Source organism: Hyperolius riggenbachi, chromosome 10, assembly GCF_040937935.1.
Source record: "Hyperolius riggenbachi isolate aHypRig1 chromosome 10, aHypRig1.pri, whole genome shotgun sequence".
Classification (NCBI taxonomy): domain Eukaryota; kingdom Metazoa; phylum Chordata; class Amphibia; order Anura; family Hyperoliidae; genus Hyperolius; species Hyperolius riggenbachi.
Window position 1 is genome coordinate 277,560,243 of NC_090655.1, and position 27,121 is coordinate 277,587,363.

Genomic DNA, 27,121 nt, shown 5'->3' on the forward strand with positions numbered 1-27,121 from the left:
CTGGACCAATGGGAAGTGGTTGAATCATCAGCTGACCGGCCTGGTCAGCTGACTCCCTTCTTGCTGTCATATAAGTTCTGCCTCTCAGCGCACGCGCGCGTCCTTTTGAACCTGTGTGGACTATCAGTCCCAGCCACACCAGACACGTGTTGCAGAGCACCCGCCGCGCTGGACGCGGAATCCGCCGCACCGCTATCAAGGCATGCGGCGGTTTCTCCGTGTTTGACCATACTACTAGATGTAGACCTACGCGTGCCAACCGCCGTGTTGGACGCGGAATCAGCCGCCTTGTTCTGAGTACATGCTGCGGCTTTTCCGAGTTTTCTCACAGAGCAACTGACAAACAGCTCCTTTTATGCTGGAGAACGCTCTAGCACTGTCCCCCAGCCGCCCAGCCAATCCCCAGCACTGCTGGAGTCAGCTGACCAGCCTGGTCAGCTGACTCCCCTTCGGGAACAATAAAGTTCCTGTCTCCTCGCGCGCGTTAACCTAAGAGACTGAGCCGGCGAGAGGGCGGGGAACCCTCTGGGCTGCAAGCGTGCGGCAGAGTCCGTCGGACTTACGGATTCCGCCGGCTGTCCCATTGCCCCCGCCGGCAGCAGAGCGGAATCCCTCTGGGATGCGGAGTCCGCCGCCACGTGTGTTCCGGCGGCGGCTCCGTCATCCCTTACACAAGCTGATTCATCATTGCATTCCAGCGGTTCTGGAGGTGTGGCTAGCTTACAGGGACAAAAAGAGTGATTTGCATATCCAGCAGTGATGCATTGTGGGGTACATCATATGCTCACTCCACTCTGAATAATTTCAAATAGCTTCTGTTTTAAGAAGGCAAATTTCTTTATTGCTTAACATTGAGTCTATTTTGGTCCTTTTTAGGCCCATTACACACTCCTAGGGGTTCTGGTTCACCATGAGTTTTATAGGCAATCTGCAACTCATGGTAAAGGAGATCCCACAAACAGTGGCTGCAGTTAGTCTATTCACCACAAGATGGCGATCACACACACAGGAAATGATGTCAGACAGGAAGAAGAGAAGTTGCAGGAAGTGGAGAGGACACGTTGTTGGAAGAGGTAATTGTGTGAGTCTTGTTATAGACTAGCACATATATGGCTGCTGGGCATTGTACAGGATGTATTGCAGTGGGGAGATCAGTGCAGACATGGGCAAGTATGAGGATAGTAATAGTATGAATGAGCATAGACATTGTATGCAGCAATAACTGTATATAGGAGAGATGGGGAAGAGAGCATTAGTGTTAGATGGAATGTGAGCAGTCACACAGGGCTTTTCTCCTGTCTGACTCACAGTGCTTGGGAGCTGCAGCCACAGAAGGCACAGTCAGTAGCACCCCCTCCCCTCCTGGGCAATAAGCTGCATAATAAATGTATCACTAAACAGATGCTGCCTCCAGCCAGGATGTGCTCCCCACTCTGCACCCAGCTCTCTTACATACGGTGACTAGACCTCCCGCTTTAGCAGAGACACGTCCCGGATTTGGGGTTCCCTGTCCCAGGCTGCATGGGGTCCTGGGAAATGTCCTGCTTTTGGCTGCAGGATGTCCGGCCGCAGGACTCAGGCCTCCATCCAATGGGCTGTGCTGTGGAAAGTAGGCGCAGCCATCTGGTATCAACTTCGCCTCCCCAGCCTGCTTCCCCCTCAGCCCTGCCCTCCCTCCAATCAGTGCGGCCAACCCCGCCCAGCCTAACCGCACAGATCTCTGGGACAGGGAGGTGTTATTTTTTAATAGCCAATCCATACAGGAGAGCCCTTACTGATGTGCATGGCATCCACTGGCTGGTAAGAGTGGCATATAAGCTTCACAGCAGCCCGTGTTACCAGCACTGTCCCTCGGTGCCCCCTTCCCTATGTGTGTGTCCCTCTCTCCCTCAGCACTGTCCCTTAACATGTGTCCCTTTCCTCCTCCTCCTCTCCCACTCCCCAGTACCAACTCGTGTACCCCCCTCCCCCACCACAGTGTGTCCTTCCCTACCCCAACACTGTCCCTCTTTGGCTATCATTCATAAAGCATTCCCGTATGCGGAAATGCTGAAAACCGCCAATTTTACCGACCCCTCTTCGCATGAAAAGCGACCATTCCCATGCAGAGCGATACATTTCCGCCTTGTGCGGTGATTTTCTAGATTTATCTAGAAAAAGTAACAAAATGTCCATTCATAAAGATTAGAGCACAGCGGTATGCGGACGGGGATTAACGCTCCCTCGGCAGTAACGATAAGCATGCGGAATACATGCAACTAAATGGGACAGACCTCCCAAGCAGCAGCAGAGAGAGCAGCGCACGGAGGGACTCAGGCAGCTTCTCTGTTTCCGCAAGCCTACAGACAGCCTTTTCCAGAAAATCTCCACACTCGTATCGCAACAGGCAAACATTTTATGAATGACCACCCAGAAATCTAAAATACCGACAGCGGTGTTTTCCCGCACTGAATCTCCTTACCGACAGCACTTTTATGAATGATAGCCAATGTGTATGTGTCTCCCTCTTCTCTCCAGTGTGGTGACCCAACCCCCCCCCCCCCCTCCAGCATTGTCCCTCAGTGTGTGTTCCTCTGCTGCCCTTCTTGCAACCCCCCCCCCACCAATGAACCCTCTTGTGTGTGGTTTTAACCTTCCTCCCCACCCAGTCAGTTTCACCCTCCTCCCCACCTCCCCTTCCAGTCTGTCACCCTCCTCCCCTCCATTCAGTGTATTCCAAGTGTGTGTGTGTGTGTGTGTGTGTGTGTGTGTGTGTGTGTGTGTGTGTGTGTGTGTGTGTGTGTGTGTGTGTGTGTGTGTGTGTGTGTGTGTGTGTGTGTGTGTGTTGGTGGTGGTGGTGGTGGTGGTGGTGGTGGTAACATTTACTTAATTTTAACGTGTGGAGGGTAATGTTTGACCATTTGCTGCATTTCATGTGTCTGGAAGTAATGCTTGCCTCATTGTATATGTCGCGGGGAAAGTTTCCTGCATTTCATTTGACGGAGGAAACGGTTGTTGCATATCGTGTGTCGGAGGTAATGGTTCTTGCACTTTCGATATGTCAGAGGTTCTTGTATTTCATGTGTCGGGAAAACAATTATTGCATTTCATGTGTGGGAGGAAACGGTTAGGGTTGATGGTCATAGTTGGCTACATTTGCTACTTTGGGGCTATTGTTGCAGAATTTGGCATTTTGGGGGCTTATTATTACTAAATGATATGCTTATAAATAGCATCATGCACTTTCTGCAGCTTTATCATCTGCACATCAATGATGCAAATCTCCCATTTCATCACGTTATGTCAAAAACACCTCTTTCTTATGTGTTTGGGGAACTTTGTCCCCAAAAAATAAATGCTCCAACTTTTACTGCCTGATGAAGCAGGGTCACGCCCGTGAAATGCGTTGCACAATAACTGGAAGTGTGTAAATACAATTTTCTGTGACTGTTCAGATCAACAGTTCTGTTTGTCTGCTTGGAGGAGGTAAGTCCACCACTACCTCCTCTATACATGTATATTTGTAAGATTTGTAGTCCTTTTTATCCTGTTGGCACCTCTGTTTGTTCTTGTACAATATCTGAGTCCACCCTTGGTGTGTGTGTGTGGGGGGGGGGTGTAACCCCCTTTTCTTTATCTATGGAGAGTGACTTCTTAATCCTGAGTGGGGACAGGTCTAATCTCCCCACCTGCCTTTACAGTGGTTACCTTTGTGGCGACCCGGGTGTGTGAGTATTCTTTTACTTACTCTGCATATTCATCCTTTGCCAGTACTTACTACACTATATTGGCTCTCTGTGTCCTCTCTTTGCAATTACCCTTAGGGTCACTTGCCTAACTTTTGGGAGGAAACTCTGGCTCGCTGCCTCACTGTTACAGTATAGTTGGCTCCGCCCATGTGATGTCATGGTCACACCCATTTTTTGGCATGGAGCATGCCGAGCATAACACACACCCCCGCCAGGCAACTGTTATTGCTTAAAGTGAATGGGAACCACATTGTTTAAAAAATGAAGCAAATACTTACCTAAGGAGAGGGAAGGCTCTGGGTCATATAGAGCCTTCCGTCTCCTCTCTCGGTGCCCTCTATCCTGTGCTGGCTTCCCCCCGTTTCAATCCCCCGCTGAAAGGTTATTTGGAAGTCTTCGGGAGCCGTGTCCTCCCAAAGACGTGCGGCTCCATACTGCACAGGCGTGAGCGTGCAAGAGAGCGTGCTTGTGCAGGTGCAGTACAGGGCCGCCCTTCTTCAGGAGCACTCGGGCTCCCTGAAGACTTCTGAAGCCTCCTTTGGCCGGATAAAGCAGTATTTGACTAATTTAGTCAAATACTGCTACCGGGCGAGCCAGCACTGGACCGAGGGGACCAGGAGAGGAGCGGGGAGGCTCTATAGGACCCAGAGCCTTCCACCGCCTTGTGTAAGTATCTGTCTCATTTTTTTAAATGCGGTTCCCATTCACTTTAAAAGGAGATAAATGTGGCAGCCTCCATATCCCTCTCACTACAGTTGTCCTTTAAGGCTTTGTGGTTGGTGTCCCCTCATCTCTTCTATTACACGTGAGCACTTTACTTGTCATTCTGTATTGCTGCTATTGCACGGTGCACGTTACATTATAGACATTTATCTCTACCATTATTGCTATTTACCCCTTCTGGGGCGGCTTGTGACACTTGTTCACCTCATTTGCTGATTTTTTTCTGGATTTTCTCCCTTGCATCTTTTGATTTGTCATTTTTTGAGCAATATTGATTATTTTTTATTGATGTTTATCACGTGTGATTTGTTTACATTGCATATATAACACTTTGGATGAGGAGGACCTGTGATTTTGTATTTTGATTACTGATTTAGGACACCACTCATTTCACCTTTCCTGATTTTTCATTGCTTATAATTGGGTTGGATTTTAATAAAGATTTATTAAAGGTAATAAAGATTTTTTTGGATTTATTGCTCTGGTCAGTGTGGTGCTGTACAGGGAACTTTCTCTTGTGTTGTGCTATTTGTGTTACCCCAGCACACTCTCTATCCTATTTATGTAAATGAATGATGTAACCTATATGGTGCTGGTCCGATCCTTCTGTTTCCTATATCCAGTACACTATCCAGCCGCTGCTCCTAGTGCAGATTTCATTTATAGTGGACCTGAACTCTTGCACAGGACAGGAGGAAAACATACAGAAATGTACCCTGTATGTATTAAGAGAGGTTAGCCTGTCTAACTCCCTCTCATCTGTGACTAATCACAAGTTGTAAGTTGATCTCTCAGCTGTGTCAGCTCAGGAATCTTCTCTGCACGGCAGAGCAGCTATTTTGACAACACAGGATGTTATCAATATGTCTGCTTCCATGAAAGCAGGAAGTTGGCATAATGCAGATGTATTGCAGGATTTGTATCAAGTGTAACAAATAAATGTTTTTCTCTAAAGGACCACTTGTAGTGAGAAGAATATGGGGGCAGCCATATTTATTTCCTGTTAAGCAATACCAGTTGCCTGGCAGCCCTGCTGATCTATTTGGCTGCAGATTCTGACTATAATGCCAGAAACACCTGATCTGCTGCATGCTTGTTCAGTGTCTGGGGGTAAAAGTATCAGAGGCAGAGGATCAGCAGGATGCCAGGCAACTGGTATTGTGTAACAGGAAATAAATATGGCAGCCTCCATATCCCTCTCGCTTCAGTTCATTCATGCACTTCACAAAGGCCTGTGTGCCGAAACATTCTGCTTTTATACTGTGATACAAGAAAAATGTGAGCTTTTATAGCCTTTAACCACTTCAGGATTTGGCGTACGCTTAACTACGCCCCTGAATCCTGAAGTGGATGCCATGGAAACGGCCGCTCGTATGAGCGGCCGTTCCATGTCAGTTCACGGAGCGTGTCTCCGTGAACACCCTGCGAGCCGCCGATCGCAGCTCGCAGGGTAAATGTAAACACACGGGGAAGATCTTCCCCGGTGTTTACATGTAAACGGCGCCGCTGTGCAGCAGCGCCGTGGCAGAGATCGGCGATCCCCGGCCTCTGATTGGCCGGGGACCGCCGGCACCTGATAGGCTGAAGCCTATCCTATCCGGCGCAGGACGGAACTCCGTCCTGCGCCGCTCACACGGGGAGGGAGAGGGAGGGAGAGGGAAGGAGGCCAGGAAGCGCTGCGGAGGGGGGCTTTGAAGAGCCCCCCCGCAAGCGCAGGCAGCCGGCGGCGATCAGACCCCCCCAGCAGGACATCCCCCTAGTGGGGAAAAAAGGGGGGAAGCCTGATCGCCCTGGCTGCCAGCTGATCGGTGCTGCGGGCTGGAGAGCCCACGCAGCACCGATCAGGCAACCCCCCCCCCCTGGCACAGAAGTGGTTAAATCCAGATCTAGACTCTGTTGTTTTTGATTTTATGTATGTTTCCTGCACCTTTTCAGGGCCCGGGTGCTGACTGGGCAACTCACTAGTGTTTTTTAATTTATGCTGTGGTTGAGCAACTGGGCGAATTTATCAACTCCCCACCCCAATAATGCCATTTCTTTACCAGTATAGCCCCTGCCCCTCCCCCCCGTGTCCCCCAGCATTGCCATTATCCTCCAGTATGCAATGTCCCCCAGTAATGACATTTCTTACCCCAGTATAGCCATTTCCCCCCTGTGCCCCCCAGCATTGCCATTATCCTCCAGTATGTAATGTCCCCCACCTCAGTAATGACATTTCTTACCCCAGTATAGCCATGTCCTCCCTGTGTCCCCCAGCATTGCCATTATCCTCCAGTATGTAATGTCCCCCACCTCAGTAATGACATTTCTTACCCCAGTATAGCCATGTCCCCCCTGTGCCCCCCAGCATTGCCATTATCCTCCAGTATGTAATGTCCCCCACCTCAGTAATGGCATTTCTTACCCCAGTATAGCCATGTCCCCCCTGTGTCCCTCTGCATTGCCATTCTCCTCCAGTATGTAATGTCCCTCACCCCAGTAATGCCATTTCTTTCCCAGTATAGCCATGTCCCCCCTATGTCCCCCAGCATTGCCATTATCCTCCAGTATGTAATGTCCCCCACCCCAGTAATGCTATTTCTCCCCCAGTATAGCCATGTCCTCCCTGTGTCCCCTAGCATTACCATTCTCCTCCAAATATGTATTGTCCTCCACCCCAGTAATGCCATTTCTCCCCCAGTATAGCCATGTCCCCCTGAGTCCCCCAGCATTGCTATTATCCTCCAGTATGTAATGTCCCCCACCCCAATAATGCCATTTCTCCCCCAGTATAGCCCTGTCCTCCTGTGTCCCTTAGCATCGCCATTATCCTCCAGTATGTAATGTCCCCCACCCCAGTAATGCCATTTCTCCCCCAGTATAGCCATGTCCTCCCTGTGTCTCCCAGCATTGCCATTATCCTCCAGTATGTAATGTCCCCCACCCCAGTAATGCTATTTCTCCCCCAGTATAGCCATGTCCTCCTGTGTCCCTTAGCATTGCCATTATCCTCCAGTATGTAATGTCCCCCACCCCAGTAATGCCATTTCTTTCCCAGTATAGCCATGCCCACACTCCAGTATTGCTCCCTTCCCCCACCTCCATGCAGAGTAGTAATAGGAGGGATTACATTGGTTTATAGCTAGCTGTCACAGTGTGCTCCAGTCCTCTGCTCCCATTAGCCTCAGTCTCTGCCTCTCCTCATATCCTCATCCATCTACCACTACCAGCACTGCTGTAACATCACAGGAATGGTAACAGTGGGAGGTGGATGTGAGGAGAGAAGGCCAGCTGGAGAGGAGGCAGAGGGAACACAGGACTGCAGCACGCTGTGAGTACAGTGCACAGGTAGCTATAAACCAGCTTATTATGCTTTCCTGCAATACTCTGCATGGCCCCACCACCCACAAGTGACAGCAATGGGGAGTGCTGGGGGGGGGGGGGGGTCCAGTATTGTCAGTTTTACCACTGACAGCAGTATAACCTAGATTATTCCTCCCTTATATATCTAAAGGCAGCAGCATCGTTTATGGATCACATGACCAAATCACTGAGGATGGACGAGGACCAGAGTCACATGACCGAGAGGATATTCAACCTCACACTGGAGGTCATCTGTCTGCTGACTGGAGAGGTGAGGAGAATTCTGGGAGGTCACATGACATCACTCTTATCTCTATTAATAAAACACACAGCTAACTGGAGAGGTGAGAAAGGGTTCTGAGAGATTATGTGACATTAATGTTGGTCTTTCCATATAGAGTTTTCCTCCAGTGAAGTTTGGTGATCATGTGACCATCACAGTGCCCCCACCTCACTTCCTGATATATGAGCAATACAACAAGCAGAAGATTCTGGAAATCACCAGGAAGATGATGGAGCTTCTGACAGGAGAGGTGAGCGGTGCTGGGAATTATGGGACATTATCCAGTAACAGCAAGGGGTGTGTTTTAGTGGTAACTGTATCATTGTGTGTGTCAGGTTCCTATGAGATGTCAGGATGTCACCGTCTATTTCTCCATGGAGGAGTGGCAGTATATAGAAAGACACCAGGACCTCTACAAGGACGCCATGATGGAGAATCAGCCGCCCCTCACATCACCGAGTAAGAGGAGATTCTTAATTTCGTGTAATGGAGAAAGCAGTGCTTGGGGTCCTCCTAGATCCCCCTCATCAGATAAACACAAACAGACAATGACCTCAATTCAGTAAGGGCTGTTTAGCATAAAAAAGAGGTTGGAGAAATACCACATTCTGTATTGTAGACTTTTTTTTCCAAGTGCAGTAAGATTGTCACACATGCGGTAATAGGTAATTCACTGAGAAATGTTGCTTCAGTTCAGTAAGACCTGCTCGGTAATGCAGAAGTCTCACAGCTGTGGAGGAAGTCTCTGCAGCAGGCTGAGGTTCTCTCCTACAAGTGTCTGCATAACCCATTCCTGTGTGACAGCTTACTAGAGAGTAAAGGGCTTCCTGCATCCCTTTAGATGTGTATGCATGCCACTAAAGGGCCTCTTCTGTGTACCAGTATATAGATCTGCATGGCTAAAGGGATACAGGGAAGCCTCTGTAAATGTCTCCTGCTGTTCTATTTAGTTTATCTTTTTGATAACCCACCCGGAAGTGCATCTGATCAAATGAGGTGAGTAGCAGGACCAGGTAACTCTTCCTATTGGCTTTCTCTGTAGTCTGTCAATTTTACCACATGCTGATTTCTAGTTATTGACAGGTCCAGCCAGATCTTAAAAAAAACCAACATTTTATTTGTTTTACCGAATGATTTTTTTGAGGTATTCACCGCACAACCCTGTAATTTACCTCACTAGTCTGTAATATTTACTTTTCAATGTGGTGACACTTAGTTAATTGAGCCCATAGTATTCAGTCATGGTGTGTGTTTCCTACAGATGGATCCAGTAATCAATACCCACCTGAAAGATGTACAGGTCCTCTTTATTCCCAGGATTGTCTACAGGAAGATCCCACCACCCCCCGCCATTATCAGGTAGGTGGAACTGAGTGTCATTAGAGACACCAAACTATGTGGCATTGTTTCCTGTTGTCTCTGCTGTTATCTGTGTTCACTTTATAAAGTGCTTCTTATTTTGTGTGATTAGGGTGGAGAACTGATACATGTAAGTGCTGTGGTTAAAGAGGAAGAAGAAGAGACGTATGTGAGGAGTGATCAGCAGTCTATGGAGGAGGGTGACATGATGGGGACAAGAAAAGAGGAAGAAGAGGAGACATATGTGAGGAGTGATCAGCAGTCTATGGAGGAGGGCGACATGAGGACAAGTACAGAGGAAGAAGAGACGTATGTGAGGAATGATCAGCAGTCTATGGAGGAGGGTGACATGATGAGGACAAGAAAAGAGGAAGAAGAAGAGACATATGTGAGGAATGATCAGCGGTCTATGGAGGAGGGTGACATGATGAGGACAAGTAAAGATGAAGAAGAAGAGACGTATGTGAGGAGTGATCAGCAGTCTATGGAGGAGGGAGACATGATGAGAGGATCTAAGGAGGAAGACATTATTCCTGAGATGAACACAGGTAAATGATAAATGATAGATATTATCCTTATTATTAGCCTTATTACACTGAGTAACAGATATGTCCCTGCTGAGCACAGTACAGATCATCTTCCTCTCAGTATGTGCGGTAATATTACAACAATTGCATGAATCTGCCCCTTTGATACAATGTAAAGCAGTCAGTGTGCAGCGGAGGAGATTGTGTCTCAGAAGTTCAGCAGAATAGGTGCCGTATCTATTCCTGACTCTTTCCTCTCTCACTTCAATTCTACAGTTACTAATTACATGCTATAAAACACAAACTTCACTAACGCGCAACTAAACTACTGTTAGGAGCGCTAATAGAGCAGCGCAACTTATTTCCTCTGTGCGTAGGGACTGCTTTTGTGAAATATTGCAGGAGCAATACATCACTATCATGCGGAAAATCAAGGCAGCGCCCATTGCCAAGTAACGTACTCTATGCTGCCACTAGCGCGTGTAGCGTGCACAGAGGAAATAGTAAATGTGCTCATAACAGTAGTTTAGTCGCACTATTTTGCAGTGCTATAGTTAGTGAATCAACCCCACTGTATTTTATAGCATGTAAATAGTGACTGCTGAATTGAAGTGAGGGAGTCGGGAATAGATACGGCACCTATTCTGCTGAACTTCTGAGACACAATCTCCTCCCCAGTTCTCCCTGAATGTCGCTGTTGCCCATCCTCTAATGGCCAATCTCCCTGCTTCTTTTACATTAAAATAAAGATAAAGTTTTAAATAACTGTTAAACCTTCCTAACCCCGCCTTCCCCGCCTTCCCCTAATCAGGCAGTCCTTGTTGTATATGTGGATGAGGTCAGCCAGATTCTCTGCTCTGCATGGCCTGACCTATATTCATCATGGGATATTATGTTAGTGGCTTGTATAATTAGCTGCTGCAGCAGGACTTGTAATTCCATTAGGAATAGCGGCCGTGTTGTTTGGCCTCGCTCTCCCTGACCTCCCCACACTGTAATCTTGGATTGCAGGTTACTATTACAGTAACGCACTTTCTCCAACTAGAGCAGACATAGCCCCGCCCCCTTGTCATAGCCTCCGAAGAAGCGCTTGTATGTGAAACTGCCGTCAGGTTTCCAGCAACCAGCACCCACCATTATCCACCCCCGCACCGCTACGTGTTTAGTCTCTTCTTATGGACTGTGAGGTGATGATGTAACACACAGCCTACTTGTCTGCACATTGCCAAATAAAGGAAGTTGTACAGCAGTGCCGACCATCCTCTTTCCTTTCATCCCTAATGATAATTGTTCCTCCCCTCAGAATTCTCTAACAGGAAGTGATGATGTTTCTCTATTTGCAGGGCGGAGTCCCGGCATCAGGAACCTCTCAAAGACTCGTGTCTCTGTATCCACAGACTGTACAACGGATGATGATGTCACTGGACAAGAGTCCCCTGCAGATATCCTGGTGACCCCAAATATTCCCCCAGACTCATCTCACCTGTCTAACCCTGAGGGGCCTCCTACCCAGCACAGCTCTCCCCCTGCTGGAGGGTCTTATTCCTGTTCAACGTGTGGGAAATGTTATAAGTGGAAATCAAATCTTCTCAGACATGAGAGATCTCACACTGGTAAGAATCCCTATTCATGTTCTGAACGTGGGAAATGTTTTGGTCATAAAGTAAGTCTTAACAGTCATGAGAGTTCTCACACTGGTCAGAAGCCTTATTCATGTACTGAGTGTGGGAAACGTTTTGGGAGTAAATCACAACCTGTCAGGCATGAGAGATCCCACACTGGTGAGAAGCCCTATTCATGTGCTGAGTGTGGGAAATGTTTTGGGTGTAAATCAAATCTTGTCGTACATGAGAGATCTCACACTGGTGAGAAGCCCTATTCATGTGCTGAGTGTGGGAAATGTTTCGCTCAAAAATCACATCTTGTCAAGCATGAGAGATTTCATAGTGGTGAGAAGCCCTATTCATGTGCTGAGTGTGGGAAATGTTTCGCTCAAAAATCACATCTTGTCAGGCATGAGAGATTTCATAGTGGTGATAATCCCTATTCATGTGCTGAGTGTGGGAAATGTTTTGCACGGAAATCAGACCTTGTTCAACATGAGAGATGTCACACTGGGGAGAAGCCCTATTCATGTGCTGTGTGTGGGAAATGTTTTGCATGGAAATCAAACCTTGTCCAACATGAGAGATCTCACACTGATGAGAAGCCCTATTCATGTGCTGAGTGTAGGAAATGTTTTGCGAGTAAATCATATCTTGTCAGGCATGAGATATGTCACACTGGTGAGAAGCCCTATTCATGTTCTGAGTGTGGGAAATGTTTTGCACGGAAATCAGACCTTGTCCAACATGACAGATCTCACACTGGTGAGAAGCCCTATTCATGTGGTGAGTGTGGGAAATGTTTTGTGAGTAAATCAATTCTTGTCAGGCATGAGAGATGTCACACTGGTGAGAAGCCCCATTCATGTTCTGAGTGTGGGAAATGTTTTTCACGGAAATCAGAACTTGTTCAACATGAGAGATCTCACACTGGTGAGACGCCCTATTCATGTGCTAAGTGTCGGAAATGTTTTCTGAGTAAATCAGCTCTTGTCAAACATGAGAGATCTTACTCTGGTGAGAAACCCTATTGATGTGCTGAGTGTGGGAAATCTTTTGCATGTAAATCAGTCCTTGTTCAACATAATAGATCTCACATCTGTGAAAAGTCCTATTCATGTGCCGAGTGTGGGAAATGTTTTTTTGCATAAGTCACAGCTTATCAGACACTTTAGTGTGGAAGATGTATTGGCCACAAATGTTCTGATGCACCTTGTTTTTCTCTTCTGTTTTTACCATATTTACACAGAATGCAGAGGATTTTTTTCATGCTACTCAGTGCATTGGTTTATAAAGTGTGAAAGTCCCTGAACTGAAGTGACATGATGAGATAAATATGGGTACATATAGTACTGAGCCTATTTAGAATTTGCTTTGTGTTCACTTTTCCAATGTAAGGGTTAATAAACCAGGTGCTTTATCTATACAAACGAGGAAGGAACTGCTGTCATATGCAGCCATGGCTCTCTTGAAGAGTAAATAAAAGCCCAAAACACTTTTATCTGGCTGAACAAACACTCCTGATTACACAAAAGTGCTGAAATGATCATTATTTGTTGTTGCTGGGAGCTGAATAAACCAGATTTTAACTCACACTGATTTCGCTGCTGTGCATAATTCAGAGTCAGGACACATTCCCTTAAAGTGAAAATAAGAATGTGAGACTCCAGGAAAGTTCTATATAACATTGTTATTTACCTGCTGTGAGCTGCAGATGTGGGGATATTAGAAGCTCCCATTAATCCAGACTGAACTGAGGAAAGGAGATTTCCCTCTCTCTGTGTCTCTGGTTTACAGTCAACAGCCCAAGTTCACCAGGAACTGTCCACCGGCGAACAGTTTGGGCCATCTCTACCAGTGACAGGTACAAACTCCATAGAGTGATTAGCGCTGTGGAAAAGATCATTTGATTATCTCTGCCACCTCTCAATCTCCACACAGCGAGGTCTAGGGCCACCAAGATCTCGTGTGACCCCTCCCACCCAGTCAACTGCTTCTTTGAGCTCCTCCCATTGGGCTGCCGTTATAGGACCATCTCCTCTAGAGCAAACATGCTTAGCAGCACCTTCAGGCTGTCGTCCTGCTGAAGTCTATCCCTCCCCTGCTGAACTCTATCCCTCCCCTTCTGAACCCGCCCTCCTGCTGAACGCTATCCCTCCCCTGCTGAGCCTGCCCTCCTGCTGAACTCTAGCCCTCCCCTGCTGAGCCTGCACTCCTGAATGCTATCCCTCCCCTGCTGAGCCTGCCCTTCTGCTGAACTCTAGCCCTCCTGAACGCTAGTCCTCCCCTGCTGAGCCCTCCCTCCTGCAGAACTCTATTCCTCCCCTGCTGAGCCCTCCCTCCTGCTGAACTCTATTCCTCCCCTGCTGAGCCCGCCCTCCTGCGGTAATCCTACCCCTCAGACAGCGGAGACTCCCCGCCACCCGCTCTAGTCCTCCAAACACCGCAGGGGTGCAGCACCCTCCTAGCACCTCTGTAGCGCAATATCGCCTGCCCAGGTGTATTATTACCCTCATGCTGTAAATGTTTTCCACCTACACTACTTGACTATTGTTCTTGGTTTTCTCTGCCAATGTCTGTTTATTTGTTGCCAATGCTAAAGCAGCGCAGCTTAATGACAGAAGAGTGAGGTAAGAAATCTCCAGCGCACTCTGTGCTGCGGTAGTGCTAACTTACACATGCTCCATTAGCTTAACGGGAGCGCCACTGAACCCGCCCTGAGCCCCTGGCTGCACAGGATGAGATCCCAGCACTTTGATTGGCCCAATAGGCTATTTGTCACATGACAGGAAGCCTATTGGGCCAAATAAACAGAAGCGCCCATTAAGTTAATGGAGCGTGCTTAAGCCTTTCGGGACCGGCTGCCTAACCCCCCTTCAGGACCAGGCATTTTTGCAGAAGGGGGGCGCTTTTGGGGGTTCAGGCAGCCGGATCCCTGTAAGGTCTCTCTGGGCTGTCTCCCCCCTTTGTGACCCGGTGTCCCCCCTTTAGCCAGCAGCCATCACTCACCTTCCAGGCTCCAGCGACGCGCCGCACTGGACCCCTCTGCTCTGGCCAGCATCTCTGCTTCTAATGCCGCTTAGTTCCGGGTCGCGGCTTGATGACGTCATCAAGCTGGGACTCGGTGTTGGTGTCTGAAGGAGCAGACATGTCGGCAAGAGCGGTGGAGAGCACCGAAGGTAACGGCAGGAAGGTGAGTGGATCCTCTTCTTCCCCCCCCTACCATCAAATTGATCATTACGGTCCAACAGCGATCGTAGTGATTATCAGCCTTACGTGATGGCTGCTGATCACTGAGGGGAGATGCCAGCTGTCATATGACAGCTTAATCTCCCCTCTCCAGTGCGCACGATTGCGTCAGGATGGTTCGTTAGCGCGGACATTGAATCATTGTCCAGTCAGGACAGTAGCACCACCTGCTGGACATAGATTCAACGTACGTCGGTCCCCGAAAATTTAAGCTTAAAGAACAAACCGCATAGTGATAGTAACAAATACAAGTATGCCTGGTATTTCAAGTATTTAAACAATTTGTTCACAGTGTTAGATATTGTAGGTAGGATTCAGAGTTTAACAAATTTATGGCAGATGGGAAAAAGCTGGTTTTCAGTCTGTTTGTGTGTATGCAGATTGATGCAAATGTCTTCCTGATGGAAGGAGCTCATACAAGGCATTTCTGGGGTGAGCGTTGTCCTTTGATGTTTTTGGCCCTTCTCATACAGCGAGTCTTATAGTTATCCAGAAGTCTCAGCAACCAGAAGGAAAAATTCTGACCTTGCTGGATACATAAATCTTGTTTTACAGTTCTTTATGCAGTAATAATCCTCTGTTACATTAAGGTAAGTCTGTCTTTTGTCTTAATTTTTTCTTTTTAACTACAGTATTTCAACATTAATACTCAGTTTGATATATAGTGTGGGGTATAGTACTGTTGTTGTTTTTTTTTTTAGCTAGGCCTATTTTTGACATTGACCCTCAATCAACCAGACCTACACTTATCCAGCATTTGCCAATCCCCGTCAGTGCCGGATAATGGGGGTTTTACTGCACAAGAGTTCCAGTGATGGTAGTTCAGTGCCAATAATGACTTCTGCTGTTTTTACAGCTCGCTGCAGGGCTTCTCTGGCAGCCTTGGTGCAGCTGGTGTACCAGGCCGGCATGCAGTTGGTCAGACCGCTTTCTATAGGGCATCTGTAGTAATTAACCAGCAGCTTCTGTGGAAGGTTAGCGCTCCTTAGTTTTCTCATAAAGTAGAGGCACTGTTGTGCTTTGCCAGTTACAGCTAAAGCATTGTCAGCCCAGGAGAGGACTATTGCACTGGCCACAGGGCATCTGGGTGTCACTGCAGTACATTGAGGCTCGGGCCTCTTCTGCTTTACACCTCGGTGGTAGCAGAGACTATAAAATCCAGGGGCATCTATGTGGACACCATTACACTGCTACACACCTGCTGCATTGTGATAATCACATAGGTGGTGCATTGCAGTGTGGCAAACCTCGGCTGTTATGCTACAAAGACACACTGTGACCAGAGCCTGACTGTATACTGTAAGCAGATCTATACATGTAATGGTATGTGTGCCACATTCTGCACACTCACTTACTTCAATTCAGCAGACAATGCACAGAAATGCATGTATAGTTGTGGCTGTGCGAGGAAAGATCCCCCCTCCCCATCCAGAGAGGAGCAGTATGCATGGCAGACCTCTGTGTACCCCCCATGTGCGGAGTGATGTTGGCCCATCTTGTGTTGTTAGCCATGGCATATATTGGTGGCAATGGCAGACCTCTGTGTGTCCCCCTCCCCTGTGCATAATGTGCTGTACCAGATACTGATGTGATTGTGCCACCCCTGAGTCTACCAGCCATGCAATATATGTATTTAGGCTGAGCAGGAATGGCTGCGTGTCCCCCGCTATGTGCACTGTGTCCCGTATTGTGTGCAGCTGATTACAGTAATGCCCATTAGATAAAGGCTTACCACCATGCTGCTGCCCACCAGAACAGAATGTAAGGCAGACAGCTCCTCTGTGTCCCTGCACCCTGAGTGTCCCCGGCATAAGCAGAGCGCTGTGTGTCCCCCGCTATGTGCACTGTGTCCTGTATTGTGTGCAGCTGATTACAGTAATGCCCATTAGATAAAGGTTTACCACCATGCTGCTGCCCACCAGAACAGAATGTAAGGCAGACAGCTCCTCTGTGTCCCTGCACCCCGAGTGTCCCCGGCATAAGCAGAGCACTGTGTGTCCCCCGCTATGTGCACTGTGTCCCGTATTGTGTGCAGCTGATTACGGTAATGCCCATTAGATAAAGGCTTACCACCATGCTGCCGCCCACCAGAACAGAATGTAAGGCAGACAGCTCCTCTGTGTCCCTGTACCCCGAGTGTCCCCGGCATAAGCAGAGCGCTGTGTGTCCCCCGCTATGTGTACTGTGTCCTGTATTGTGTGCAGCTGATTACAGTAATGCCCATTAGATAAAGGCTTACCACCATGCTGCCGCCCACCAGAACAGAATGTAAGGCAGACAGCTCCTCTGTGTCCCTGTACCCCGAGTGTCCCCGGCATAAGCAGAGCGCTGTGTGTCCCCCGCTATGTGTACTGTGTCCTGTATTGTGTGCAGCTGATTACAGTAATGCCCATTAGATAAAGGCTTACCACCATGCTGCTGCCCACCAGAACAGAATGTAAGGCAGACAGCTCCTCTGTGTTCCTGCACCCCGAGTGTCCCCGGCATAAGCAGAGCGCTGTGTGTCCCCCGCTATGTGCACTGTGTCCCGTATTGTGTGCAGCTGATTACAGTAATGCCCATTAGATAAAGGCTTACCACCATGCTGCCGCCCACCAGAACAGAATGTAAGGCAGACAGCTCCTCTGTGTCCCTGCACCCCGAGTGTCCCCGGCATAAGCAGAGCACTGTGTGCTTCTTTTGCTTACAGAGCTCAACATGAGCATTCCTCTGTAGCTTGTCAGTTGCGCATCCTCTGTAGCTTGTCAGTTGCGCATCCTCTGTAGCTTGTCAGTTGCGCATCCTCTGTAGCTTGTCAGTTGCGCATCCTCTGTAGCTTGTCAGTTGCGCATCCTCTGTAGCTTGTCAGTTGCGCATCCTCTGTAGCTTGTCAGTTGCGCATCCTCTGTAGCTTGTCAGTTGCGCATCCTCTGTAGCTTGTCAGTTGCGCATCCTCTGTAGCTTGTCAGTTGCGCATCCTCTGTAGCTTGTCAGTTGCGCATCCTCTGTAGCTTGTCAGTTGCGCATCCTCTGTAGCTTGTCAGTTGCACATCCTCTGTAGCTTGTGAGTTGCGCATCCTCCGAAGCTTTTCAGTTGCGCATCCTCCGAAGCTTTTCAGTTGTGCATCCTCCATAGCTTGTCAGTAGCACTCTCTCTTTGCTACCATTAATTGAGGCAACTGGAATCCCCAACTAACTGGCATGCCTGAGGGATAACGGGGACTTTGTTTTTAGGGTGTTTGCAGTCTCTTAAATACTTACTGAGCCTCCAGCGACGTCTAGCAGTCTTCCTCTTGCTCCTAGCTGCTTCCAGCGTCCGTGCACACAAGTCTGCATGTCACGTGACCCGATGCAGGTCAGGTGACATGCTGGCTTCCATGCACAGGGGAAGCTGGAAAGCCACTAGGAGCCCGCTAGGAGCAAGAGGAAGGCTGCAAGACATAGCTGGAGGCTCGGGGAATATTTGGGGGGGAGGGGTTGTGCTTTGTAGGCCGGTTGCTCAAGCAACAGGTAAGCACATGTATCCCACATCAGGTGATCCCCGCTGGTGCCGGAAACTGGGGACTGTGCTGTGTGTGCATCTGCAGCAATTACCCCTAATAATCTGATAATTTACAATGTCACAATTTGGAGAATGTATGAAGTAAAATTAAAGGACAACTGTAACAAGGGGGATATGGAGGCTGCCATATTTATTTCCTTTTAAGCAATACCAGTTGCCTGGCTATTCTGCTGATCCTTTGCCTCTAATACTTTCAGCCATAGACCCGGAACAAGCATTCAGCAGATCAGGTGTTTCTGACATTGTCACATCTGACTGGATTAGCTGCATGCTTGTTTCTGGTGTGATTCAGACACTACTGCAGCCAAATAGATAAGCAAGGCAGCCAGGCAACTGTTATTGTTTAAAAGGAAATAAATATGGCAGCCTCCATATTCTTCTCATTACACTTGTCCTTTAACTAATAATTGTCACCCATCACCAAAATACCCTAAAAAGCCACCATTTTTGAACTCTTTAGTATGAAAGGCCTAGCAGGCTAGCTTATTATTATCATTTTCAAATATTAGGCAGCGCTCCACATGAAGTGGAGCACTGCCTAATATTTGAAAACTGTTTGAAGAAGGGCTTGGCTACACCCATTTAGAGGCGCAGACACATAAGAACTTTTTTACTCAGTAACTATAACTTTTTTCCCCATCAGAAGGGAACTGGACTATATCATTAGTGTACTTGCAGTGCCGTTTAAAGACATATATATTATTATCATTTAGCTGAGGGATTAACTACCTTCCACAGCGATCCCAACATCCAAGAGAGGTTGATCTGCATTTATTCTTGGTGACTTTATTGACTATAAGCAAGGGCAGGGCTCTCTCACCCTTTTATGTCTAGGAATGTACCATATTTTATGGACTATAAGATGCTCCTGACCATAAGATGCAGCTAGGTTTAGGGGACTTAAACTAGGAGAAAAAAAATATACTAAGCCTGGCGCATCCATGGTGAAGGGGTATCTTGTGGATTATGCCCCCTTGTGTCTCCCTGTGTCCCCCTCTGTCCTCCTCTGTCCCCCTTGTGTCTGCCTCTGTCCCCCTTGTGTCTGCCTCTGTCCTTCCTGTGTCCTCCTCTACGCCCCTTTATGTCCCCCTGTGTCCTCCATTTGTCCCCGTGTCGTCCTCTGCATGGGCACAGTACAGGGAGTCTCTGCCATTGCGGCGGGTTAGAGGTTGGTATTGGCAGCGTTCACAAGTCAGGAACTCACTACATTTAGACTATAAGACGCATTGACCTTCCCCTCCCCCCTGTTTTGGGGGAGAAAAGGTAAGACTTATAGTTCAAAATATACAGTATTATACATTTTATTCATTATGTAACAATTGTCACTGTAATTACCAGATCTATATTTTCTATTGATTCTGTGTTTTGTTACCAATTCTGCATTGTGTATATTGGTGTTGTATACCATTTGTCTGTATTATTATGTACCCCATGCTTGTTTCTTACTTTACTTAATAAAGCAATAATAATAAACAAGACTGCACTTTTTTAGCGTTGTTAGACAAACATAACACTAAACTGGAGGTGATATTCCACCATGATCAAGGAGCTCTATAAGAGGTGGAACACAAATACAATCAGGTGAGTTCCAGTCTGACCTGGTGGGAAAGGTTTCCATGTTCCAGGGATCCTCAGACTGGGCCTCTGCGGCTTACAACTTCTTTTCTGCACCCCCTGATGGTCATGATGGAGATTACAATCAGATGCATCATTACACAGGGGAGTTTGTGTTTAAAACTACTCAAACAAATCCACATGGTTAGAAGGTTAGCATATAATGGTATGGTTAACTTTAACATATAAAGGTTAGTTTTTTTTTTCTCAAACTTCAGGCAGTAATTATGAAGAGGAGCTGGTTGTTTAAATGTGTTTTTTTTAGAAGACCCCTGTCACTGGTTCTCTGCTGTGTCAATAAAATCAAGTTTCACTTTTCCATGAGAATGCAAGTGTGCAAGTGTTACGCATGTGACAGGAATGCTGCTGAGCAGATGGGTGACATCAGCCTAGAAGTTAGGGCATCACAGAAAGCCAGGATAAAGGAGGCCGAGAGGTCTTGTGCTCTCTCTCTCTCCCCCGGTGCACAAACACCTAATTAAGGGAGAGTGTGTGAGCATGGAAAGGTGACACATAACATGGAAAACACACTCATATGGACTGTCTAACCAAAGGTAGAGCTTAAAGGTTAAATATAAATACAAACATGTGTAAGAATTCTGCATATGTCTTCTCGGAGGATTTTAGGTATCTGCAGAGTTCTTGCCATGTAAATCCCTCAGAAAACTGTATTCAGAGTTCTACCTTAAGATTTATTCTAGAGAAACATATTTCTGATCATTCTAGTACATCATGCTTTGTGGAAGGCCATGGAGCTTTATCTTCTCTAATGTACAGACAGCCCGACACCGTCCAACACTAGGAGTGTAAACAAATCACAACATGAAAATAAACACAAGTTTCCCAGAATCCGGAAGAACTCCAATTATGGCCTGAAGTTCCTGGACCTGTGTAGTAGGTATGCTGCCCATCACATTCTCATGGAAGCTAATAGAAAGCTCCGGATGTGATGGACAGCTGGCCCACAGCCCACCCATTGTTAAGCTGGAGAGTTTTCTGTATATAAGATGTAGCGGCGGCGGCTCTTCCACGCTTTCTCACACCGTGGTTTATAGGTGGGGAGAATGGTATTCGCTTGACAGCTACTTAGATCTGATGGACGTTCTGCTTATCTGTATTTTATGACTTGCTGCTTCTGTAACCAAGGCTGAGCAGTGCATTGTGACCTAGGCAATAAATCTTTAATGGCCTCAGAGTGTCTCTGGTCTGTGTATACAGCTGCAGCTGTGTGATGGTCCAGCTGATACAAGAGGAAGTGCAGTCTCCTCAGATGATCGCTGGTGCCGTGATTACCAAGGGCAACCACCTAATCAGTTTTTATCAGAAATATCCCCCTCCCTCTGAAAAAAGTACTACAAAAACTACAATGGGCACATGAGGAAAGCGCAGTGCAGTCAAAAGTACAATGAAAATCTTGAAAGCACACCAGAGATGATTTGCTCCTCCCATTATTCTACATCCGAGCTGTCACCCGTCCAGTCACCTGATTCCAGGACACTTTCCATAAGCTCAGTAATGGTGGAGGGAGGAGAGGACTTCCATGTCCCGGCTACCAGTCTGTCAGCTGCTGTGAGGAGGAGCACAGCCAGAAGAGAATGGGAGTCCCAGGAGAGATATGGAGGGATTAACATGAGATGAGTCTCTATGTAAAACTGTGATCCTAGCCTAATACAAGCTCTATACTGGCTCCACTGTCCATGTTACAGATGAGGCTCCCAATCATTGCCCCAATAATGGAGTGTTGATATGGGCCTAGTACATGTAGGTGTAAGCATCATTAGGCACCCGATACTATAACCAGGTAAGGTGTTTATTATGGTTAGCTGGCCCCTGTGTAATTAACACATCTAGAAGGGCTGGGGTGTGCAGCCTGGATAGCAGCCCCAATATGTTCATTGGTTTTCTACAAAGTATGACTATGATTATTATAGTGATTAGGTTGTGATCTCCGCTGAGGACAGCCAGTGACATGACTATGTGCTCTGTAATGTGCTGCAGAATATGTCAATGCTATATACATATATAATAATAATATGGTAGGACATTAGACTATGACTATGGTAGGATTAGATTATGAGCTCCTCTGAGGACAGTCAGTGACATGGCTATGTGCTTTGTAATGTGCTGCAGAAGATGTCAGTGCTATATAAATACATAATAATATGGTAGGACATTAGACTATGACTATGGTAAGATTAAATTGTGAGCTCCTCTGAGGACAGTCAGTGACATGACTAGGTACTCTGTAAAGTGCTGCAGAAGATGTCAGTGCTATATAAATACATAATAACAATATGGTAGGTGTCAGGCTTTTCTGGTCAACAACCACAGTTCAGACTGTATGCCCATATGACTGTCCCAGAGCCCAGCCCATAACACCTGCGCAATCTCCTACATAACACAATACTAACAATACCCTGCAGGCAGATGTAGCATACAGTCTGAAAGATAGCTAATCACCAGACAGAACCTGAATACTTGGCAATGCAAATTGGTCACACAATTCAGTCAATCCAGGCAGCAAGCAAAGCATAGTCCAGGTTCAAGGCAAGGTTGGCAACAGGAATCCAGCAGGTATAAGTGTGGCCAGTTCAAGGCAGTGGTTGGCAACAGGAGGTTAATCATGGTCAAGGTACAAGGCAATAGCAACAGGAATCAAGCAAGTGCTACCCAGCAACAAGGCAAAGCTAAATGCTATCACAGGCGATGACTGGGGGTGCTCACTAGGTTTAAATACTAGGACTAACCCATCAACATAAAGAAGAATTGAAAACAAACCAATAGTGATCCAGAGAGCATGAGTTACAGCTTACATCGGCAGAGCGCACATTGAGAATGCATCCTCCACCTATCCAATGAGGTCTGAGAGGCCTCCAGAAGTTGGAGCTATAGCCTGGGATGAGAAGCAGCATACCTGACAGTAGGACATTAAACTATGACTATAAAAGAGATTAGATTGTGAGCTCCTCTGAGGACAGTCAGTGGCCGTCGTTACTGTGCCAAGCCCGATTCTAACTTCTTTGACCTGGCAGGTACAATAGCACTGCAGTATTGTTCAGGAAGCCTTGAGAAGTACTCGCATTTCTGAGTACTGCCAAAGACTAGCACATCCGTAAGCCCAGAATCATGCGCTCATCTTAGTAAGTACTCAGGGGGTGAGTTATTGTAGATGTATCTGTAGATGAGGCTGTTGTGTAGCAACTAAAATTGATGATGATGATGACAATAGATTGTTTAGCTTGATGGGCAATCTGTAACTGAGGGGGTGTTCCAAGCCCTTCCCCATAGAGCAATATTAATCCATGCCATGCACTGAGGAGGATCTGCCAGTCTGTATTCATGTTGGATTATTGAGGCTCTGTAATATTAACACGCTGACTCATCATTGCATTCCAGCGGTTCTGGAGGTGTGGTTAGCATTCTGGGACAACAAATGGGTGATTTGCATATCCAGCAGTGATGCATTGTGGGGTACATCATATCCTCACTCTACTCTGAATAATTTCAAATAGCTTCTGTTTGAAGAAGGCAAATTTCTTTATTGCTTAACATTGAGTCTATTTTGGTCCTTTTTAGGCCCATTACACACTCCTAGGGGTTCTGTTCACCATGAGTTTTATAGGCAATCCGCAACTCTTAGTAAAGGAGATCCCACAAACAGTGGCTGCAGTTAGTCTATTCACCACAAGATGGCGATCACAAACAGGAAATGATGTAAGACAGGAAGAAGAGAAGTTGCAGGAAGTGGAGAGGACACGTTGTTGGAAGAGGTAATTGTGTGATTCTTGTTATATACTAGCACATATATGGCTGCTGGGCATTGTACAGGATGTATTGCAGTGGGGAGATCAGTGCAGACATGGGCAAGTATGAGGATAGTAATAGTATGAATGAGCATAGAGATTGTATGCAGCAATAACTGTATATAGGAGAGATGGGGAAGAGAGCATTAGTGTTAGATGGAATGTGAGCAGTCACACGGGGCTTTTCTCCTGTCTGACTCACAGTGCTTGGGAGCTGCAGCCACAGAAGGCACAGTCAGTAGCACCCCCTCCCCTCCTGGGCATTAAGCTGCATAATAAATATATCACTAAACAGATGCTGCCTCCACCCATCTCTCTTGCATACGGTGACTAGACCTCCCGCTTTAGCAGGGACACGTCCAGGATTTGGTGTCCCCTGTCCCAGGCTGCATGGGGTCCTGAGAAACGTCCCACTTTTGGCTGCGGGATGTCCCGGCCGCAGGACTCTGGCCTCCATCCAATGGACTGTGCTGTGAAAAGTAGGCGCAGCCACCTGGTCAACTTCGCCTCCCCAACCTGCTTCCCCCTCAGCCCTGCCCTCCCTTCAATTGGCACGGCTGCCCACCACATCAGCCCTGCCCTCCCTCCAATCAGTGCGGCCAACCCCGCCCAGCCTAACCGCACGGATCGCTGGGACAGGGAGGTGTTATTTTTGAATAGCCAATCAATACAGGAGAGACCTTACCGGTGTGTACTGCATCCACTCGCTGGTAAGAGTGGCATATAAGCTTTACAGCAGCCCGTGTCACCAGCACTGTCCCTCGGTGCCCCCTTCCCCATGTGTGTGTCCTTCTCTCCCCCAGCCCTGTCCCTCAACATGTACCCCTCCTCTCCCACTCCCCAGCACCAACTCGTGTACCCCCCTCTCTTCCACCACAGTGTGTCCTTCCCTACCCCAACACTGTCCCTCTTTGGCTATCATTCATAAAGCATTTCCGCATGCGGAAATGCTGAAAACCGCCAACTTTACCGACCACTAAGCAAAATCTTCATTATAAAGGCTCTTTCCGCATGAAAAGCTAACATTCCCGTGCAGAGCGATAAATTTCCGCCTTGTGCTGTGATTTTCTAGATTTATCTAGAAAAAGTAACAAAATGTCCATTCATAAAGATTAGAGCACAGCGGTATGCGGACGGGGATTACCGCTCCCTCCGCAGTAACGATAAGCATGCAGAATACATGTAACTAAATGGGACAGACCTCCTAAGCAGCAGCAGAGAGAGCAGCGCACGGAGAGACTCAGGCAGCTTCTCTGTTTCCGCAAACCTACCGCCAGTCTACCGACAGCCTTTTCCAGAAAATCTCCACACTCGTATCGCAACAGGCAAACATTTTATGAATGACCACCCAGAAATCTAAAATACCAACAACAGTGTTTTCCCGCACTGAATCTCCTTACCGACAGCACTTTTATAAATGATAGCCAATGTGTATGTGTCTCCCTCTTCTCTCCAGTGTGGTGACCCCTCCCCCCTCCAGCATTGTCCCTCAGTGTGTGTTCCTCTGCTGCCCTTCTTGCAACCCCCCCCCCCCCCCCCCAATGAACCCTCTTGTGTGTGATCTTCTCCTTCCTCCCCACCCAGTCAGTGTTACCCTCTTCCCCACCTCCCCTTCCAGTCAGTCACCCTCCTCCCCTCCATTCAGTGTATTCCAAGTGTGTGTGTGTGTGTGTGTGGTGGTGGTGGGGGGGGGGGGGGGTGGTGGTAACATTTACTTAATTTTAACATGTGGGGGGTAATGTTTTCCCATTTGCTGCATTTCATGTGTCTGGAAGTAATGCTTGCCTCATTGTATATGTCGCGGGGAAAGTTTCCTGCATTTCATTTGACGGAGGAAACGGTTGTTGCATATCATGTGTCGGAGGTAATGGTTCTTGCACTTTTGATATGTCAGAGGTCATGGTTCTTGTATTTCATGTGTCGGGAAAACAATTATTGCATTTCATGTGTGGGAGGAAACGGTTAGGGTTGATGGTCATAGTTGGCTGCATTTGCTACTTTGGGGTTATTGTTGCAGAATTTGGCATTTTGGGGGCTTATTATTACTAAATGATATGCTTATAAATAGCATCATGCAGTTTCTGCAGCTTTATCATCTGCACATCAATGATGCAAATCTCCCATTTCATCACATTATGTCAAAAACGCCTCTTTCTTATGTGTTTGGGGAACGTTGTCCCCAAAAAAGAAATGCTCCAACTTTTACTGCCTGATGAAGCAGGGTCAGGTCTGTGAAACGCGTTGCACAATAACTGGGAGTGTGTAAATACAATTTTCTGTGACTGTTCAGATTAACAGTTCTGTGTGTCTGCTTGGAGGAGGTAAGTCCACCACTACCTGCTCTATGCATATATATTTGTAAGATTTGTAGTCCTTTTTATCCTGTTGGCGCCTCTGTTTGTTCTTGTACAATATCTGAGCCCACCCTTGGTGGAGGGGTGTAACTCCTTTTTCTTTATCTATGGAGAGCGACTTCTTGATCCTGAGTGGGGACATGTCTAATCTCCCCACCTGCCATTACAGTGGTTACCTTTGTGGCGACCCGGGTGTGTGAGTATTCTTTTACTTACTCTGCATATTCATCCTTTGCCAGTTCTTACTACACTATATTGGCTCTCTGTGTCCTCACTCTGTAATTACCCTTAGGGTCACTTGTCTGACTTTTGGGAGGAAACTCTGGCTCGCTGCCTCACTGTTACAGTACAATTAGCTCCGCCCATGTGATGTCATGGTCACACCCATTTTTTGGCATGGAGCATGCCGAACATAACACACACCCCCCGCAGGCTATTGGTATTGCTTAAAGTGAATGGGAACCGCATTTAAAAAAAAAATGAAGCAAATACTTACCTAAGGAGAGGGAAGGCTCTGGGTCATATAGAGCCTTCCGTCTCCTCTCTCGGTGGCACTGGACCGAGGGGACCAGGAGAGGAGCGGGGAGGCTCTATAGGACCCAGAGCCTTCCCTCTCCTTGGGTAAGTATCTGTCTCATTTTTTTAAATGCGGTTCCCATTCACTTTAAAAGGAGATAAATATGACATCCTCAATATCCCTCTCACTACAGTTGTCCTTTAACCTCCCAGGCGGTACAATAAATCTGCCAGGGGGCAGCTCATCACTTTTTTGTAAAAAAAAAAAATTTTTTAAAGCATGTAGCTAGCCTACAAGCTTCCCCCCTCCCTTTGCTATCCCTCCCACCCCTCCGATCGCCGCCGGCACTTTTACCCTGCAGGGATGGGCTTCCCCGTCGCCATAGCAACGATCACGATGATGTCACCGACGTCGTGACGTCAGAGGGTGTTCCGATTCACACCTCAGCGCTGCCTGGCACTGATTGGCCAGGCAGCG

At 47.4% G+C, this 27,121-nt stretch overlaps 1 protein-coding gene across 1 annotated transcript in view; it reads left to right on the forward strand.

The window, feature by feature from the left end:
• The first annotated feature begins 1,054 nt into the window (after positions 1-1,054).
• The window catches only part of LOC137535444 (zinc finger protein 208-like), a 195,524-nt gene continuing 169,457 nt past the window's right edge, over positions 1,055-27,121 (forward strand). Inside the window, exons 1-8 of the mRNA XM_068257272.1 lie at positions 1,055-1,073; positions 7,945-8,064; positions 8,192-8,326; positions 8,412-8,535; positions 9,338-9,435; positions 9,548-9,983; positions 11,306-12,054; positions 22,767-22,771. Of these exons, the coding sequence (XP_068113373.1) occupies positions 7,960-8,064; positions 8,192-8,326; positions 8,412-8,535; positions 9,338-9,435; positions 9,548-9,983; positions 11,306-12,054; positions 22,767-22,771 (1,652 nt within the window). The 5' untranslated portion in view covers positions 1,055-1,073; positions 7,945-7,959. The remainder of the gene's footprint in view (positions 1,074-7,944; positions 8,065-8,191; positions 8,327-8,411; positions 8,536-9,337; positions 9,436-9,547; positions 9,984-11,305; positions 12,055-22,766; positions 22,772-27,121) is intronic.